This window comes from Mustela putorius, unplaced genomic scaffold (genome assembly GCF_011764305.1).
Source record: "Mustela putorius furo isolate JIRA1106 unplaced genomic scaffold, ASM1176430v1.1 tig00003942_pilon_pilon_pilon, whole genome shotgun sequence".
Lineage (NCBI taxonomy): Eukaryota > Metazoa > Chordata > Mammalia > Carnivora > Mustelidae > Mustela > Mustela putorius.
Genome location: NW_025422087.1, coordinates 12880898 through 12902067, shown reverse-complemented (window position 1 = coordinate 12902067; position 21170 = coordinate 12880898). Strand labels below are relative to the sequence as shown.

General features: G+C 37.9%; 1 protein-coding gene across 1 annotated transcript in view; it reads right to left on the bottom strand.

Moving 5' to 3' along the window:
• FREM2 (FRAS1 related extracellular matrix 2) overlaps window positions 1-21170 on the bottom strand; it is a 159809-nt gene that overhangs the window by 13987 nt on the left and 124652 nt on the right. The window contains exons 10-16 of the mRNA XM_004779525.3: window positions 21004-21168; window positions 20420-20602; window positions 16852-16982; window positions 14610-14768; window positions 13093-13396; window positions 10929-11060; window positions 8656-8987 (exon numbers count right to left, since the gene is read on the bottom strand). Of these exons, the coding sequence (XP_004779582.1) occupies window positions 8656-8987; window positions 10929-11060; window positions 13093-13396; window positions 14610-14768; window positions 16852-16982; window positions 20420-20602; window positions 21004-21168 (1406 nt within the window). The remainder of the gene's footprint in view (window positions 1-8655; window positions 8988-10928; window positions 11061-13092; window positions 13397-14609; window positions 14769-16851; window positions 16983-20419; window positions 20603-21003; window positions 21169-21170) is intronic.

Here is a 21170-nt window from a genome sequence, read left to right as displayed (position 1 = left end):
AGGAGCCTAATTTTTTACAAGACACTTTTCTCCTTTCACTCAGCTAGAGATTTTGAGTGACCATTGAGGTAAGGAAGTGACAGCATTTATACTATTTATACTACTATACCTAATTCTGGAGCAATTAACTAGTTGTTACCATTACCTTCCTTTGCAACAAAGGATATGCGGCAGCAGTCTTGAAAGTCAATTGCATTATTTTGAGTATATTATACCTACACAGTCGTTTTTGTTTCTTAACAGCTTTAGTAAGATACAATTCACATACCATATAATTCAGTGATTAAAGGGGACAAACCAGGAGTATTTAATGTATTCGGGGAGAGGTGCAACTTTGACCACAATCAATTTTAGGACACTTTCATCACCTCCAAAGAGAATTCCAAACCTGTTAGAAGTCACACCTTCGTTCCTTCCTCCTCCCAGCCCCGGTAGCCACTAGCCTATTTTTTTTTTTTTAATTTATTTATTTTGAGAAAAACAGTATTCATTATTTTTTCACCATACCCAGTGCTCCATGCAATCCATGTCCTCTATAATACCCACCACCTGGTACCCCAACCTCCCACCCCCCCGCCACTTCAAACCCCTCAGATTGTTTTTCAGAGTCCATAGTCTCTCATGATTCACCTCCCCTTCCAATTTCCCTCAACTCCTTTTCTGTCTCTCTTTACTTGCCAGTTCTGGATATTCCATATACATGGAGTCATACACTATGTGATCTTTTGTGACAGGCTTCTTTCACTTATGTTTTCAAGGTGCAACCATGTTGCTGCACATTTCAATACGTTTATTTCTGAGTAGTATCCCACTGCATGCATATGCAGCACATATTTATCTGTTCATCAACTGATGGACATTTGGGTTGCTTCCTGTTTTGAGCTATTATGAATAAGGTACTTTTAAATTTTATTTATTTATTTATTTTATTTATAAGGTACTTTTAAATTATTATGTAAAGGAAGACAGAATAAAAAAAGATCTACAAGCAAACATGTTGAGTAATGACATGTAATACGTAATATGTTATAAAATTAATTAGTTGAAATGAAGTGGCTTCCTTTGAATTTTATGCTTTCCTTCTTAAGGTATTGTGTAGGAAAGTTAGTAGTTATGGAAGATAAACTAATATTCAGTTACTGAGCCCCTAGGTTCACAACAAAAACTATTTAGTATTTTTACTCTCCCCCATTATTATATTTTTTTTTTTATAGATTTTACTTATTTATTTGACAGAGAGAGATCACAAGTAGACAGAGAGGCAGACAGAGAGAGAGAGAGAGAGGGAAGCAGGCTCCCCGCTGAGCAGAGAGCCCGATGCGGGCCTCGATCCCAGGACCCTGAGATCATGACCTGAGCCGAAGGCAGCGGCTTAACCCACTGAGCCACCCAGGCGCCCCCCCATTATTATATTTATATGCATGTGTGGCTGGCTGGCTGGCTGGCTGGATGGATGGATGTAAAGATGATGCATAGAAAAGGAAAGAGAGAAAAATTAAGGTTCAAAGAAATAAAGCAAATTCTCATAGAATTCTTTAAGCTTTCTAAATGGCCTTGCCAGTATTAGAACCCAGTCTTTCGCCTCTGCTTTTCTACTCTAACACACCTCATCACACTCCAAACAAAGCTGAGGACAGTCCTAGGATCACCTAACCAATGTTATCATACTTAATTCTCAAAATAGCTCTGCAGAAGACCTCGGCAATTAAAACTATCTTTTACACAAGAAAAGATGGACTTAGGTCAGATCATACTATACAGAAGTTCCAGCTGGGCTTTCTAATACCATTCTCATTCTCTTTCCACATTGAGCTGGCAACAGGGATCATACACACGTGTTAGTGAATAACATAATCAATGATAAGAATAATTTATCACTTTTTCATAGAGTAAAAAATAAACCCCTTAAGTCCCCCAAAATTGATGACCTGAATTGTCAACAAAAATATACAAAAAGAATACCATCATCCAAGCGAAACATTTGATTGCTAGCTGTGTTGTAGCTAGCACTCCTCATCATCTGCTAACTCGGCTAGCAGAAGAGGGGCCTTGCAACCAAAGTCCTCTGAGATAATATTGTTAAGGGTCAATATTATTGCACTCAGTTAAAACTGATCTTGTAGTGGAATTTTAACACTCAGTGTAAAGAAGAGTGATCAAGTCAATGTATATGCCCGTGGAAATTAAGATTAATATTTCATTCTGTGGTTTTAATAAACCACCATCTTTTAAAAATTAGGTTTTAAGAATGAGTTTCCAGTTAAACTGCCTAGGTGCTAAAAATTTCTGCCAACATTATACTCTATCAAATGTTATTGAGTACACTATTTTAGAGAGAACTCTTAATATTCACTTCCTACGAGTTACTTGGCATAAAGTTCCCTAATTTTTATTTTCTTTCTTGTGGCAACCTAGAGTTTGACCAATTCTGGACATGAGATCAGCATCTTATTGCATTTTCTTGCTCATTATGGCCAGGCCTTCTTTGTGTGCTTAGAGCTTCTCTCTAGAGTAACTAGTGCCAATGGAACAATGTCAATCATCCAGGTCGCCTACCTGCTCGTTCTTATAAAACTGAAGAACGCAGTGCTGTCAATCTAACTTCTGGATATCACCTTAATGAGCATTTAGTTTTCTTTCAGCCTGTATCACAGGATGTTTTTAAGGGATTCATTTATACTAAAAGAAAGAGATGTTAAATCTGGTAACTGCTCTTAAAGCAATTGTGACACAACAAAGGAGATTTCATGTCCTTACAATTGTTTGAAGTTTCTTCAGCAAAACAAAATGATACTTCAAATTTGATATTTAAAAGGAAAGTATAAAATGCAAGATTTCTGGAAAACGTAACAGTGATATAAGTTTGTACTGCTACTGCTTCTAGTACTACTACTACTACTACTACTACTACTACTACTACTTCTAGTACTTTTACTACTGCTACGAAGTGGCTACTAATGGGCAGCAAGTCTATATTTGAGGAAGTACTGCCAGCTAAAAACATAAATGAAATTCACTGGGCTGTGTCAGATGGGTAGGAGAAGGGAAGAACAGTAAAGAAAATGAATATGCTAAAAGAGAAGTTGCACACAGAATACTGACTGAGGTGGGGACTAGTGTTGAGGTAACTCACAGTAAGCTGAATTCTTCACTTATTTGGACATCCAGCTTAAACTATCCAGATTCAGGGGGAGACGAACCATTAGAGACTGTGGACTCTGAGAAACAAACTGAGGGTTTTGGAGGGGAGGAGGAAGGGGGGTTGGGTGAGCCTGGTAGTGGGTACTGGGGAGGGCACATATTGCATTGGAGTACTGGGTATGGTGCATAAACAATGAATATTGGAACACTGAAAAAAAAATAAAATAAAAATTTAAAAAAAGCTATCCAAATTCATATTGCTTTATGGAAGTAGGCAGTATATATACATATATATATATACTGTTTCTTACAGAAATTGGCAGTATACATATGTACCAATGAAAGCTATCTAGATTTATTATGTTCCTTTGCAACTTTCATTTGAGCAAGGCTGTATTCTACATGTACTGAACTGAAGCCGTGAAGAAGTCAGTTGGCTTGCCCAAGATTATTCAGTACAATCAGTCGCTAACACTCAAGTATATGGACCAGCTCTATCCAATAAAAACATAATGTGAGGGCACCTGGGTGGTTCAGTGGGTTAAAGCCCCTGCCTTTGGCTCAGGTCATGATCCCCAGGTCCTGGGATCGAGTCCCACATCAGGCTGTCTGCTCAGTGGGGAGCCTGCTTCCTCCTCTCTCTCTCTCTCTGCCTGCCTCTCTGCCTACTTGTGATCTGTCAAATAAATAAATAAAAATCTTTAAAAAAAAAAAACAAAACAAAAAATAATGTGAGCCACTCATGTAATTTAAAATTTTCTAGCAGCTGTACTTCAAAATAAAGAGAAATATGTGAAACTAGTTTTAAGAATAGGTACTTAATCCAATATATCAAACATATTATAGTTTAATATGCAATCAGTATAACATTATTTTTGAAGGTTTTTTCTTTTTTCCCTACTAAGTCTTTGAAATCTGGCTTGTATTTTATAAAAATAACACACCTCAATTTTTTTTTTTTAAGATTTTATTTATTTATTTGACAGAGAGAGATCACAAGTAGGCAGAGAGGCAGGCAGAGAGAGAGAGGAGGAAGCAGGCTCTCCGCTGAGCAAAGAGCCCGATGCGGGACTCGATCCCAGGACCCTGAGATCATGACCTGAGCCGAAGGCAGCGGCTTAACCCACTGAGCCACCCAGGCACCCTCAATTTTGAATGCTCAGTAACCACATATGGCTAGTGGTTACCATATTGGGTAGCAAGGACTACACTCTTCTGCTCAAGGTCTTTAATTGGACCACACAGGCTGAAAACAGAAATCATTTTAAATATTTCATAATCCAGTTCCTACCCACCTTTATGTGGGATATGTGGTTTGTGCTCACTTCAAAGATTAAAAATTGAACTAGAGATGTTTGAATATTATCTGAGGGCTACCACTGGTGTGGATTTCCCACTGGTTGTAATTTCTGTTGTTCCTTTTGTTCCAGAAAGATGTCTATCTACATCATCAAGATGGTGGTGTTTGTGAATGTGTAAAGAAGGCTCACAAATGTCAACAGCTTGAAGTCCCAATAAAGCATGTACTTAGCTACTCAGTGGAGGACACTGTTTTAACAAGTCAGAATCCTTAGCCAAGGGATTAGCAGTAATAGCAGCCTCCACATCCAGGAACACTTGGAAGAAAGAGACCTTGGCTTCTCTCCAATTACAAGCCTTTCTAAAGGCATATCTGCTCAGAGATGCACAAAAGAGACCCTGGAATGAGGTAGGGTCAACACTGGCCCACAGATTCTTTAGTATTAAGGACAACTCTATGGGATATTTACAATAACAGAATTAGAAATTATATAAATGAGCAACAATAGAAGAATGGCTAAATAAGTTATGACGACACACAAAGTAAAATATTATGTAGCCAACAAAAGTCATGTATCTAAAGAATTTTCCTTGCCATGAGAAAATGCTCACCATTGTTAAGTTAAAAAGCAGTATACAAGATGGTATAAAGAACATTACACTGCTACTATCAAAAATGTGTCTGTACATTGGAAAACACTATAAAAATCTGTCTGTGTAGAGTGATAGTACAAAAAGATTTTATTTTTTATTTTTTATTTTTTTAGTTCCCCAGCTTTCCATCCTACTATCATTACTCTTACTTAAAAAACAAAGAAACTGGGGTGCCTCCGTGGTTCAGTCAGTTAAGCATCTGCCTTTGGCTCAGGTCATTATCTCAGGGTCTTGGGATGGAGCTGTCCATCAGGCTCCCTGTTTGGCGGGGAGTCTTCTGTTCCCTCTCCCTCCCATTTGTGCTCTCTCTCTGTCCCAAGTAAATATATAAAATCTTAAAACAACAACAACAACAAAGAAACCACACTATTAAAAAAATAATTGACAAAGTTGACTAAGAAGCAACATGCTCCAGGTAAGCCACATTTTGGATTCTTACAATTTCTTGTAAAATGATTTAGAGTAACATACATGTAAAAGAGTAAATCCAAGTACTAAGCATAAAATACTACGATGGAAAGAGATGACTTTTAAATATATTCTTGCCCTAAAGTTGTTCCATATTTCTAAATCCCAACACACAGTAATAAGGGAGAAAGATTATTCCTCAAACCAAGCAACTAGGAAAAAACACGTTTACTTTTCCAAAATCATGGAAAATTATGCCTTCTCATAAGTAAATGACAATATAATGTTTGCAGTGCAAACTTACATGGAATTGCATTTCTGTAGCTTATTTATGCTCCTGGAACAATGTTATCAGTAGGTGTTTACCTAACAAAGAGCTAAGATTCAGTCCTGGCAGGACCAATAGCCAGGCTCCTGAAAAGTGGAATGAACTGAGGGCTTTCATTTGTAAAATAAGTTGTTTTCAAGAGAAGAGTCACCACCAAAGTATCCAATAGTTTCTAAAAACTTGGTTTAACTTTAATAATTATTTTGCACCACAAGTGTTTTTTATGGTACACCAAAACAATTTACATTTTTATTTACAAAACACTGTTTTGTCACACAAAACAGAGGAGCAGTATCATTTTTAAATTTATATCTATTTTTCTTTTCCTGCTATCCATCTCCTTTTATATTTTAGAAACTATTAAAAAAGATTTTAGGATTGAAGATCATTAGAAAAGCCCACGTTTCTCTTTCTTGGCAAGTAAAATTCTTAACTTTTATAGGAATGAGGCTTGACTCCTACAACTCGACTTTGTTGGGAGTCTAAGCTCTCTCTCTGGTTTCCTCACCAGATCCCTAGGATGGTCCCTGGCACAGAGGAGGTGTTCAGCTCATATTTCCTTAATGAAGGAAGATGCAATAAAGGAGATGAGAAAAAAGCAGAAATGGTCTTAATATCTTAATAAACTTAATAAAACTTCATTTGCTATGAATAGAGAACTATCTTGAATATGGCAGATGATGTCTTCAGTCTAGCAACTCTGTCTTATAAATTAAATAATCTGAATGTGAGAGGTTAGGGAAGGTAGAGAATCTTTCTCAGAAAGTGTTAGAAACCACTTTCAATCACAGAGAAATGCAGGGACTTGCCAATGTTTTGTAGAGGTAGCTGCAGCCACTAAGAACACACACACAAAAAGTCAGTTTTGCTGACTGGGGGAAGCAATTACGAGAGAGTAAAATTTGTCTGCATGGCGATCATCTTGATCTAAGCTGCCAAGTCGAGGAAAGGACTACAAGAGAGAAAGTCACATCTATTAAATACTTGGCTGGGGGCATGCATTCTTGGCAGAGGACAAACAGGCCGTGGGCAGCACTGGCTTCCTTCAGGATCTGTTGGCTAAAGAGTGGGCAACACAACCACAAAGCTGCCTGAAGACAGTTAGTCCATATTGATGGCTACCTTTACTTTTTTCCATTTTTCCACCGTAAATTCATAAATGTGAAAGTTTGCAAAACTCTTATGAAACCCTAAGCGGAATCTATTCACCAAGTGTCTATAAAGAAAAAGGCTGAGGTAGATTCGTTAATATGAGAATTTTTATTCTGGGGCAGGACATTTTTCTTTCGTATTTTTTTCTGGTGGCAAAGATACACTGGGAAAGAGGAACCGGAAGAGGTGACACTTTCGAGGGCTTAAGTAACTTGCCCAAAGACGCAAGGCTAGAAAACATAAGAGCCAAATTTAGGTCTGCATTTGTTGGATTCTAATACCCAAGCCCTTTCCACATTCCACACTGTCTTCCTATTGCTCTTTGGGAATTTTTACTAATCCATGCAAATTTCTGCGTATTTTGCTGCTTTTAGAGGAGATGGAGAGAATGTCTCATTCCCTTAAGGGTCCAATAGTCCCCAAATGGACTCAGATGAATGACTGCCCCTCGCTCATCAGCACCAGAATGTGTTGTGTTTCACAGCTCTGTCCTGGTGGTAAACCAATACTCAGTCACTATCTCTCTTTCTTATGCTACTACTTGATCTATATTTTAACACCACAGGGATATAGCCTAGACAACATCAGCCTCACTCTGGTTAAATCTTGTAAGACCTGATACATCCTGGGTACCAGTCAATACTTTAATGTGTAAGTGGACTTATATGAACTCTTTGTTTAGTCCAGGTAGGACAGAGCGTGGCTTTTAGTTCAAATACTCATTACACTTCTCAACTATACCCAACATATTTTAAATTCTATCATAACTGCTAATGGAGATCTTGCTACCTTATCATTTTGACAACTTTGGTGATGATGACAGGAGTAGGGACTGTGTGTCCATGTATGTGCTGTATAAGATTTTATTTTTATTTAATTGACAGACAGAGATCACAAGTAGGCAGAGAGGCAGGCAGAGAGAGAGGAGGAAGCAGACTCCTGGCTGAGCAGAGAGCCCGATGTGGGGCTTGATTCCAGGACCCAGGGATCATGACCTGAGCTGAAGGCAGAGGCTTTAACCCACTGAGCCACCCAGGCGCCCCTGTGCTGTGTATTTTATATGTAAATATCTGTGTGCTATGAAAAGGAGTCAGTAACTCCAGAGGAGAAATAACAATAAGCTTTTAATGAAAATACTTTTGACTATGTTAGTGATGGAGAAAAGAAGCAGATGGGGAGGGTGGGGAGGGAGTGGGGAGGAAACTAGGAAGGAGTAAAGGGGGTAGAAGGAGAGAAAGACAGAAGGTGGAAGAAGAAAAGGAGGGAGAAAAACTGGGCTGACCAATTTTAAATCTTCACTTTAGATGGCTTATGACACAACATGGACATCTGTACATATACACAATAAATGATAATGTATACTCTGGAGAGAAATTAATATTTGGATTTTTATAATATCAGAGTATATTTGGAATTTACAGCAACAATTACATAGTGACCTTTGACACAAAGATGTTTTGAGCCCATCACTAAAAAAATGTGTCAAAATTTCAACACCTTGTTCCAGAAACAGACATGAATTTTCACACCATTCGCGCAAATTTCCTCTTGTACCTAATGACCTTCGCCACCAGAATGGAAGACGAGAGTTGGGATTTAGTCTAAATCTGGATACCTGAAAAAAACCAACTCACTTTTCCAGTGCCCAAAGCTCAGATGTTCAATATTCCTACCTGTCCGTCTGTCCCGATGGTGCCCCCACAGTCAGTGAGAAGTTCTGACATGTCATAGTAGCTAACAAACTCCCACAAACAGGCCTCCAGATTCAGGTTTCGATAGAAGCGTAAGGTACTAGAGCCTCTGATAGATGAGCTGTACTGGTAAGGATGCGTCTCTCCAATTACTTCTGGATTTTTTGTAGCATCAGTTAAGAAACCATGGTGAGTCTTCACTTCGGTATAATCCAGAAGGTTGGAGCACTGGTGGTTTCCAACTCTTGAGCCATCAGGACTGAGGGTGAGCTCAAAGTTGGACAGCTCTTTAGTAGAGATCACAGGGAGCATGCCTGCAAGGAATTGTGATCATATTGCCATTGTCAACAGGAAAGGATTTAGAACAATGATCATTTCTTTGTTCTCAAGAAGACAAGTGCTATAAAATACTGTACAGCAATGATTACTATCAACGTGGTATCCCGGGGGTCCTTGGCATTTTTCAGGAGATCTGTGACATTAAAGCTATTTTCATAATGATTCTAAGACATTATTTGACTTTTCCACCATTATTCTCTCAGTAAGTGGAGTTTTTCAGAGTTATCACATATTGCCTAGATTGAATGCAGAGGGAGATAAAAGAATTCAGCTGCCTTTTATGAAGACAGACATTAACGGTATTTTCAAAAATGTAAAAAAAACACAATATTTTTTTTGATTTATAAGTTAGAGCTATTTTCCCTAAAAGTATGTTTTCCATGTGACTATGTAGTAGATTATATTTAAATAAATGAAAAAATGAGTATTTAATAATTCCTTAGTTGTGATTTTAAATCCAGTCCCTATTTATAGATATAACTCATAAAAACAATGGGCTTTTGAGATCCTAAATAATTTGTCAGGATGTCTTGAGACCAGAATGTCTGAAAATGACCACTATGCTATAGTCTGGCAAACTTCTTGCATAAAAGGCCAAATAGTGAATATTTTAGGACTTGCAGCCATAAGGTCTATGTCTCAACTGCTCGATGCTCCATATTAGATAGAAAGCTGCCACAGAAGACATGCAAAAGAATTCCTATAACTGTGCAATAAAACTTTTCATGCACAATGGAGCATAATTTCGTGTAATTTTCATGTTCCATGAAATATTCTTCTTTGTTTTTTTCCCAACATTTAGAAACATAAAAACCATTTTCTAGCTTGCAAGAGCCTATGAAAGCAGGCAAGTAAGCTGGATTTGGCACAGAGGCCAGAGTTTGTTGAGCTCTGGCATGAGGATGCAGCAAAAAGGACCATGAGAGAGGTGCTTTCCTGGAACCTTTCCCCCTTCTTGCTCTCAGATTCTCCCTGAGCAAAACTCTAGCCTCACAAAAGAACTGGTCAGCTTTTACCCAGCTCTGGCAGAGCTGTGGCTGTTGACCATGTCAGACAATGCCAAGTCAGCTCTAGGAGTAGCATGAGGGACCAGTCTTCCCATTAGTAACTGTACAGGTTTGATTTTTCCCGATGGGTTCCCCCCTTGGTCCTTTGCACCTCTGAGTCACACCTCCAACGTGAGCCTAGAGACGAGCTGGTCATACACAGGATCCACATTATGCTGTAAAGTGGTGTAGATTCCAGTCCACCTACCTCCCACCAGCACAAATTTGGGTTTGCAATAAGCAGAAAAAGCAGAATTATGTCTTCTTTTTCCAAGAAAGATAAATTCTATCTTATTGTTCCTAACACTGCCTTGTGCTTCTTCTTGCTTCACTACTTAAAATATAACTAACTACCAAGTAATAAAATTCATATTAACAATTTAGGTATAAAGTCAGTTGAGGAGAACAGAACTTGAAGATGTTTTCTGTACTGGGGAAATATTCACAGTGTGGATGAAGTTATCAACTCATAAATTCCTATCTGGAGCAAATGAACACGATTTATAAATTGGATTTTTAAATTCCAGCTATGAAATAGCAAATACATGCTCAATGAGATACTGAAATGCTTTACTGGAAGACCAAGTTCAAGAGTTTTAAACACACAGTCGTACCATTTCATAAAAACTAGCACATTGACCAAAGTTTTGTTCCATTGTGTTTGGACAATGTATTAAATTTATTTAATTTTAAAGAATGCTTAAATTGTCAGATTTTTAAAAAAACAGGATAGAAAGAAAGCAGAATCATTTGAAAGAAACAGACTTGAAGGTGACGTTGCAAAATGAACATTTTGGGTATTCAGTGGCATAAACCGGGTAGTGAGGAGCCCAAACCACTCCCACAGATGTGCTTACCCAAGCCACCTACCATCTATGTGTGGCATCGTGACCGTGAGCTTGATGAGGTTTGTGTAGTCTGGGTCCTCGGGGCCCGTATAGCGCAGCTTAGCGGAGAATGGCTCTGCTCCCACCGTCCCTGGCACCCGGGGCTGACACAGACCTCAGGGAAAAATGAACATATTTATGCCAAAAGAACACAACAGACAATGCCTAAAGAATATTTTTAAGCTAGGCACTATAATTTTTTAAATAATAGAATTAAAACTTCCCTGTGGACTAAGGCATTGCTAAAAGCAGCTATAAAAAAAGTCACAGACCCTGGTGTGAGAAGAAAGGGTGGTGGTTTAGTTGCTACTTCTTTACATTGCAGGTAGTTGATAAAGTCTGAGAAATAATAATTATTGTTCAATGTACTTAAATACACACTGGACATTCTCGGTTATAATAATAGTTACAAAACTGTTCTCATAAAATATGAACAGACACAGTAAAAGAAGATTGAAAGCCAGCAAGAAAAGAGTAACTGTAATTAAGTGAACTGGATCCTTTCCCTAGAATAATATACATGACTAGCCATAAAGTGTCATTATTCATAATCAAATACACTAAAAATGAGCTCGTTTTTAAAACAAAAACTCCTTAGAGTCAGAAAGCAAAATGTACACAGTCGGGTTTTCTCTCTACATGTAACTTCTTATGGTATGTGTATTGGAATTTATAATACATAATATAATTTATAATATATGTTGCAATTTATAATATGCATACTGATACAAAAGATACTGATACGGATATACACATATACATAATGAAACACATGGTGATGTAGACTTATTTTCTATCATCTATCTATCTATCTGTTAGTGATCTTCAAGAATTTTGGCATGAAAATATGCCTCCGATCTTTCCTCTAAAAGAACTGTGATGTTTTCATTTTAATATTATGGAAGGGACTAAGATGCTGGTTTATAATTTTAAGAGCACTAGGCAATATATAATCTCTTTTCTCTTTGTGCAAAACAAAGAAAATAGGCAAGTATTTATTAGAATAGCAATAAAATCAGAGGCAGTCTCCAGTGTCTGGGCTGTCTATTCTATTAATAAGGGGACTCATTTTAAGGCATTAACTTTTTTTCCCCTTTGGGACCAACATAATAGTTTGGTCTTAAGAGAAACTTAACAAAAATATATTTTAATCCTAACAGAAGAGCATGTTTACTATGGTATGATATCAATAAATAGTTGTCCTGAATATATAAAGGTGGTACAAATAACTTTTCTTTATCCAACAAATATACTTCTGAACCACTGTATGCAGATAAAGTTTTAAAAACGAAATCTTATAAACACACTCTTATTTTAAAAATCTAACTTGAAAACAATTAAAACTTAAAAAAAGTCTAACTTGAAAGTTCTTCTGCAGAGTGAAGGACTAGTTTATAAAGTTGATTTCTTGTCTTCTCAGTGTTGCTTGAGCTACAGTCTATTCTCACGCCTGGTGTATCTGGGCTCCAGCCCTGGACACAACCTCTCTTATAATCACAAGTTGTGGGCACTTGTAGATACCTCTCCACCCGATGGTCATTCCTCTCTCCCTGTACCCAGCAAATTCCTGCTGGGGCAACCACCAGCTCATCACACAGGAGCCACGTTGTCCAGATCTGACCTTTGCATACCATCCTGCTTCATCTCCTCTCTACTCTCTCTTTCACCTGCTTCCCCATTTCTCTGCTTATAGTTTCCAGAATATTTTGTGTACTTTCATGCTTCTATGATTCACTGCTCAGGCTTTTTTTTTTTTTTTTTTTTTTTTTCTCAGCTCTTTTCGAGATTCCTGTTTCCTGACTCTCTCAGGGTAGAACTAGTCACTTTCACTGTGCCTTGTCCAGACTAAAATCTATCTGTGTTCTCAGCCTGAGTTGAACTCCCTGAGAACAAGAGTTTGGGCTTCCTTTTCCTGAGTGCCAGCAGAAAGCCTCAAGTCTGACATACAACAGGTGGTCAAAAAAAAAAAAGTGGAATGAATACATTTTTATTTTTTTGAAGAATATTTTTGTAAAAATGGATGTCATCTTTTAAGTATTTGATGAATATTCAAGAGTGCATTTGGAAGAACTAGTAACCAAAGATCAGGTATTGATAGTACTCCCTGGTATTTTGGCAGTCTTCATGAGAAAGTGGCAGCGCATTACCTTCTTCTCTGCCAATGGTGACAATAGGGCTCATCAGCTCCAGGCCCTCATTGCCGTCGGCATTCACAGCACGGGCCGCGCACTGCACCCTGGAGCCAGGCTGGAAGTATATGGAGTCTAAGGTGATCATCTTGGATGACGTAAAAAAGGTGTCAAAGTCCACTTCTCTCATGGGGCTGGTGACGCCATCAGGGCCAGCGGGTGCGCTGGTTAGCCATCGATAGCGGGTCAAGGTGTCGTTGATGTTCTCACTTGCACAAATAGAGCCCGTTTTGTCATAGTCTGAGTATTTAGGGTTGCAAGCCTATGGGAAACAAATAACTGTCGGGACCACAGAATAGAACAGTGTGGAAGTTAGGTCTCCCCAGTGCTCTAGACTCGTGCTTTCCCTGGTGCTTTTTCCCACTGCTACATGCCTTTCATGCAACCCTCACATTTCTGTTCTAGTCCTAACGGCATGCACTCTGGCTTCAAACAGCCTCCTGGACACTTCCACTTTAACTTGATACACATAAACTTATTCTCTGCATCATCTCATGAATCTCTGAGACCCCAAATCATTCCTATTTTTTCTCCATCCCAGCCTCCCTCTTCTCTCTCACCTTGCCGCCCACTTCCAGTGGGTCAGTGACTTTGGCTGATTCTTCTTTTGCAGTGTTTACGTGGCCGCCTTCCTTCCCACTTCTAGCATCACCTCTCATCTCATTCAGGGTCTTCCTAGTCTAGTCACCCTGCCGCGAGTGGCACTCCTCTTCTCACACCATTCTTCTGCCCAAGAAACCTCTGCTTTCCCACCAATAAAGCTCACGGTCCTTAATATCACATGTAGAAACCTCTATAACTTGGCACCAAATTATTACGCTGGTTTGTTAATTCAATGAACATTTATTGGGTGCCTGTTAGATGTAGGTCATGCTACCAGGGCTATTGTTAGAGAAAAATAAGTACATCTCAGTCAAGAAAAGGCAAGGAAAAAAGTAATAACCAATATGCCATTTTTCAATACTATTCCTCTAGATGTCCCTTGTGTTGTAATCCCTTCTTCCTGGACTGGCATCCGCTTGTCTGACTCTTAAACTGTTGAAATTCCTCATAAGGAGTGACCCAAGACTCGCCTCACCCACGGAGCTACAGCTTGAGTTGGCTGGTGACCTGCTCATGGTAATGATCACAGCTTGCCCTCTGGTAGAGTGACTGATTCCCATATATTTTTCTCTTCTTTATTTTTAAGTTCCTTGAGTGCAGAGTTCAACCCTTATTTATTTTTCTATCAATGGCAGATCCTGAGATAACACACTGTTACACATCAGTTAATTATCTCTGTTGGATAAGAAAGGAAAATGGAAGCTTTATTTGATTAACGTGCTATTTTTCTATCCAAAGTTCAAACCTTATACCTTGTAGTATTTCCACTTTCATTTCTTCGTGGCAAAGCCAATGCTCTATTGGTTAACATCTATAATTATTTTAACTAGCTATTTTACAATTTTTCTCGATTTTGTTAATTTCCTACTCACTGTGATACAGATGACAGGATAGCCAGACACGGGTCCAGCACTATCTTTAGCTCTGGAAGTGTCATCATACATCAGTAATGACACAATCTGAGGGACAGAAGGAAAAGTGACATCTGCCATGCTGTTCATTTCTTCTATATACACAATGGCTTTGGTCACCTACAAGGAAAAGATAATTATCTGTGATTATCATAATATTAGGCTCTAGGAGTTTCTACTGCACAGCAGACAAGCTAGACGAGCTCCTGGCTTCATTATGATGAAAACTGTCACACACAGAGCCCCAGCAGGGTGACAGGCCTTTTGTGGTTTGTCTAGGTGACACTGACACCCTGGACATGTCTTATGGCACTAGGAAGGGGAGGGTACACGACTCCAGGGCATCACACGAGGTATTTGGGTTCTATTTTTTTCTCTAAATTGTGATGATAGTGGCTGCATCTGTCTTGGGTTATGGCATGGAAGATCCATGAAAAAGCCAGTTAGTTTCTCAGGAGAAGAATGCTGAATGATAGGCTGGGAGAAAGCAAATCCTAGGGGTCATGTGATAGCATAGCCATGCTGATGTGGATGCCAGTGAAAATCAAGGCTTTCAATGAGCAGAGACTACCATTAAGGAGGGCACTTGATGGAATGAGCATTGGGTGTTGTATGCAACTGATGAATCACTTAATTCTACTCCTGAAACCAATAATGCACTGTATGTTAACTAAATTGAATTTAAGTAAAAATTTAAAAAAATGAGCAGAGACCAGAAGCACAGCCTAAACGGGGCAGAATGAGACACTGAGTCACAGAGAGGAGAGCATTCTAGGAACATCTATTGGTAAGGTGCCAAGACACCTTGCTGATAAATTTGTCTTAGCTCCTGAATAACCTTCCAATATCTCATATATCACAGTTTCCAAATCTTTATTTACTTGCATTTATAAAAAAGTTGTTATCACTTGAAGCGAATTTGAATGAATCTCTGTTCCTTTCACCCCCCCCAAAGAGTTTAATACAGTGCTCCATAAAAATAACACTAAAAGAATTATTTTTAATGTGATCAAGACTTATAAAAAATGTATGTGTTTTGAATTATAAATATGACTTAAAAAAAGTAAGGAACTACAGCAAGAAATACCATCAAGTAGTAAAGATTAAAAAACGATAAGAAATATTTAAGGGATAAAAATCTCTGTAATTCATGGGGCTCCTGGGTGGCTCAGTGGGTTAATAAGCCTCTGCCTTCGGCTCAGGTCACGATCCCAGGGTCGTGGGATCAAGTTCCACTTCAGGCTGTCTGCTCAGCAGGGAGCCTGCTTCCCCTGCTCTCTGCCTACTGCTCTGCCTACTTGTGATCTTTGTCTGTCAAATAAATAAATAAAATCTTAAAAAAAAATTTTCCTAATTCAATCTCACACTAACAGTAAAATAAATAATAAAAGAGCTAGAGTAAATTTAAGTACAGATATTATAAACATTGGTCTGTGCCTAAAATTATTTAGTTTTAAAAATTATTTAAGGTTTAAAGATCAAAATTCTGTGGAAAATGTTTACCTTGAAGAAAATCTGGTTGATGACACATCAATTTAATAAGGACAGAATATCAGTGTTAGGACCATAGCATTTGGTCACTGAGGCTCTGGACATCAAGCTGATAAAGCTAGGACTAGTGGTGGTAATTCTGAGGTTAGCAAACCATGTTGTGGATTAAAATGTATGTCTTAATGAGCAGTAGCCCTGAATTCATAGTCTCATCTTTGTGTCGAGATGATGCTTACTCTCTGGAAATGAATCTCAAATTCAGAGGTTGCCAACTGAAATGAGAAAACTAAGTGGGCTGATGTGGGGCTCAGTGACTCTAGTCCCTTAGTTCTACACACATGATTTTTCAAAGAAAGAGTAATACGTACAAAATTTATTTATGAGGTGAAAAAAGATTATGCACAAAAAGAAGCCTTTATAAAGGCTTGCACAAAATCCCAGTAGTCTATTGTACATTATGTGATGCTTATATGCATTTTCCCAGATTCAAATGCTGGTCCTGATTTCTTTTTTAAAGATTTATTATTTATTTGAGAGAGGGGAGGAGAGCACAGAGGGAAAGTGAGAGGGAGAAGCAGACTCCCTGCTGAGTAGAGAACCTGAGGTGAGGCTCGATCCCAGGACCCTGGGATCATGACCTGAGCTAAGGCAGACACTTAAACCACCCAGATGCCCCAGCTCGCCCTGAACTTGTATCCATCTCAGTACTTACCTGTGTCTCTGCTACCATGTTCTCATCAGGTTTTAGGTGAACGGTGAAGGCCTCTCTCATCTCTCTGATGCCATCGAAGATTACTTCAATGTTAACAATATGCTGGGTTTCTCCCTCCTTAAACTCAATTTCTACAAATGCAAAAATCACAGATTTAAGTCTTTCTTATAGGAATATGTGAAATTTTTGTCAAGCTTTCTTGACAGTGACTCACAATGAGGAAAACATTGTACACTGTGGCCCAGTATATTTGTGTGTGCGTGCGTGCGTGAATAAAATAGAATCACCAGTTTGAAAAACATCACTTATTTTTACTGTATGCTTTGTATCTGAATATTTTCTGTTCCATTTCATCTGAAGAAAATTCTAAGCAGAAGCTGCTAAATTGATTTGTTGACCAACCGTTTGAAAAAATACTGAGTTGTGGAACAGATCAACGGTTCTAATACTGAGGCATAACCAGATTAAACCAGCCTCTCGTTTCCAAAATTTCTGAACCTGGAGGACACAAATCAGGTGACTACAATTGGAGGTATTATGGAGTGTGAATTGCATTTGCATTTTATATATATATATATATATATATATATATATATATATATATATATTTGAAGGTGGATATAAAATTGTTGAGCTTTTTAATATTATAACCAAATTATATTTTAAAAAGACTTCCTCTATTGTTGATGTTAATTTTGGAAATTTAAAAGTTTTTTGGACAAATGTGAATGGTATGCTCTCCTTAATCCTGTCCCTCCTCTCTAAAAACGTTTGCTTCATTGTCATCAAAGTTAAACTCAATTATGAGAGCCCCTTTTTTAAACGAGTCATTTCAAAAGTCTTAAAACATTAAAGATTAATTGATTTTATTGAACTCAAGAGTCAGCAGCTGCCTATACCATGAGACTTGGATAAACTCTTTTCTTAGTTTTACTATACCTCTTGAAAAACTGGCTCAGAAGAGAAATTAAAAAATATAATGCATAATTGTTCTAATTAGAGAAGATAGCAGATGCTGGTTTTGGTGTAACTGAAGTTCAATCATTATAATTCTAAATTATAAATCCTTTAAAATGTGGCAGAAGAAAATGTGTCTCCAATGTGTTTTTCTTCTGCTACTTCTATTTTTTATTGTCAATTATGAAAAAGATTTTTTTCTTTAAAATTGAGTGAGCCAGATTCCTCTTTAAAATGAGTTCTGTTTCTAGATATAGCCACTTTCCACATTAGCTTTGCGTGTTCTTCGAGTTTATTAGTCTTAGATTTTTCATACCCTAAGAGGATTTCAGGTTCTTATATCAGAGGATGAAAACATCTGTTCATTTCTGGCCCACTAATTTGTTTGGTTGGACTTGTGTGACATTTCATTAGAAATTTAGAAATTTCATTAGAAAATTTCTAGGGGTGCCTGTGTGGCTCAGTCGGTTAAGCATTGACTCTTGATTTTGGCTCAGGTCATGATCTCAGGGTTCTGACACTGAGCCCCAGGTCAGACTCCATGCTGGGTGTGAAGCTTGCTTATGAATCTCTCTTCCCCTCTGCGTCTCCTCCCCATTTGCACACTTTCTCCTTCTTAAAAACATAAAAATAAAAATAAGAGAACATTCATTTCTAAAACCAAAAATATCTGAGGATTTCATAAGAAAATACTTAAAGTTATTTTTTGTATTTTCCTGCCTGGCCAATGTTGGCTGGCTAGGACAATATTAGGCTTTTCTCAGCAGGGAATGGATTTTCTGGTTCAATAATATTCCTATCTTGTCATTTCCCCTTCATATTTCCTTCATTCATTGCTTGTCTTACCCTGTAAGCATTCAAATTTTATAAGCCCCAGAATTATAGAAACCCAATTTCTTAGAGGTTAAAAGCTTAAGTATTTATTTTAAATATTTATTTATTTACTAAAAATTTAATTAATTTATTTATGTGAGAGAGGGAAGGAGAGCTAGAGCATGAGTGGGGGTGGGTGGTGTAGGGCGACAAGCAAACACCCCCTGAGAGAGGAGCCCAATGCAGGGCTTGATCCAGGATCCTGAGATCCTGACCTGAGCTGAAACTAAGAGTCAGACGCTTATGCTCAATGGACTGAGCCACACAGGCATCCCTTAAATATTTAAATTGTTGTTTTCTTACAGTATGCAGATTAGATGATAAAATAGTTAAGTCTCCTCAATTACTTTAGTCTTTATCTGTCATTTTAGATATTTTTAACACAAAAATATTTCAAGTTTTCTTCTATCTTTATTATTTCTGTTTATTTTTAAGAGACTGACCTCAATTTTCACCATAAGGGAGAAATTAGAATATGGGTCAGAAGAGATTAAATTTTTATCATAAGCATTATAAATAGCATGTTTACATTTATGGGATAAAAGAGACATAAGCTGATTTCCTGCCATTTAACCTTTTTCTGACTTCATTGGTCAGTTTACCACAGAGGTATAATTTTTATTTATCCTTCAGCAAAAAGAATTATTTTGTTCCTAAGAAAAACATTTTCTGTTAAAGGTCATATTGCCCATCTTTAGAAAATGTTTCCTTCATGTAAAGCTTGCTCTTGCTCATTATAGAAAGACTGATTTTAGATTTTTCTAATTTAGTGGCTAATCAGTGTTTCTCCTCTTTTGGGTTGTATGTGATTTCTTTCAAATATATTATCTTTCTCTGCACAGAGAATATTCTGAGGATAACTTTGAAACTCTACAGTAGTCAAACTTTTTACCATAGACGCAAATAAAACAAGCTCCTTTGCAGAAGATGGTTTTTTCCCTCTTGTCTCATCAACTTTATTACGGACTTAGTAAAACCTTTCTAAATTTTTTTTTTTCACAAGTTACAAGATCAAGATGAATGTCTGTAGCTTTACAATCAAGAACTAAAGATTGTTGGTAGTAAGAAGTACGAAACTAGAAACAAAGTGGATAAGTAGAACTCGACATAATTTATAAACTTAACCTAGTACATCAGTTTACATCTATTCTATCAGCAGATAATCCATATATATAGAGAGAGAAACTTTAAAAATAAATGGTGAAATAGTCGAAAAATTTGAAGAAGGAGGGGGATGGATGAAAAGCACCCATAATGAAATCCTAAGGCCCAGATAATCCATGGTCTTTTGGGGTAGCATTCCACCAGACTCTTACTGCTTTCCATTAACACAAAATTTTCTGCCTTGAAGTTTTAAATCATTGATGTTCTATGAACTAAAAACTATCTCAGTAACCATGCATATTTTCAGTGTACTAGTATATTCTAGAATAGGTATAATTTAGTAGCGGCTTACCATAATGAAGGTAAAGCCTCTTAGTAAAAGTAGACTCAGAACAAAAGGTCATCTAGTCTACTGAAAATTTCTCTAAGTCCTCAAGCATAAACCCTGTAAGTCAAAAAGGAAAATTCTGGAACTAAATTCTACTGCCATTATTTTTCTGATGGAGATTAATGTAAAGGAATATGTCTATTTTTATTTCAGTTGGAGATTTCTCTTCTTCCTCTCAAGGGCACCAGAGCCAGTATAGAGTGTGGGCACCACCCACCTGGGGACAGGCCCTGAGAACCCCCATACCTTCTGACACAGGGTGATAATCTTCTCCAGAGGTAGCGGAGCCATCCTTGGTGTGGACTCTCACAATGGAAACCTTTGAAGTATCTCCTTGGCGAATCACTGGAATTTTTACAACCACCGACTGTCCCAGTTCTTTGGGTTCACTGACGCTAAATTTGGTTTCTCCAAATTTAATCACAGTCTCTAAAATTGTGGGAAACATGGACAAACTAAAATGTAAAGGAAATGCTTTACATAAAAATAAAAGACATGTACTCCAGGTGACCTCTGTGTGCCATCAGTCTTACAGGAGTGGGTCCTGGAGAGTGGGAGGGGAGGGAGAAACTGCTGGCCCAGGGCTACCACCACCGTACAGAGGGTATGAACATATGCAATTTAACATTAGGTGTAAGGCATATTTTCCAAATCAACTTCTAATTTTCATGGTCTATTTGGTTCCCCATTTGTCTTAGTCCTTTTTCCTATTTCTCAATTGCTTTAAAACCCTTGAAAGACTGAGGTTTATTTTCTGGGCCACCTAAAATATTAACATAGATGGGTTTCAATTCCCAATTTACAGGTGAGGATGAGAAATAACTTCTTACTATCGGCGTCATCTTGGATTCTTATCAAAGTTTCATTTTGTTCCCCAACTGCAGCCCCAAAGGGGGAGTTGCTTTGTGGAGTGCCAAGAACCAGGCGGAGCTCCTCGACCTCCTCATAGAGTTTGTCATCCATCAGTTCAAGGACACAAGGCTTTTCAGTCTCACCT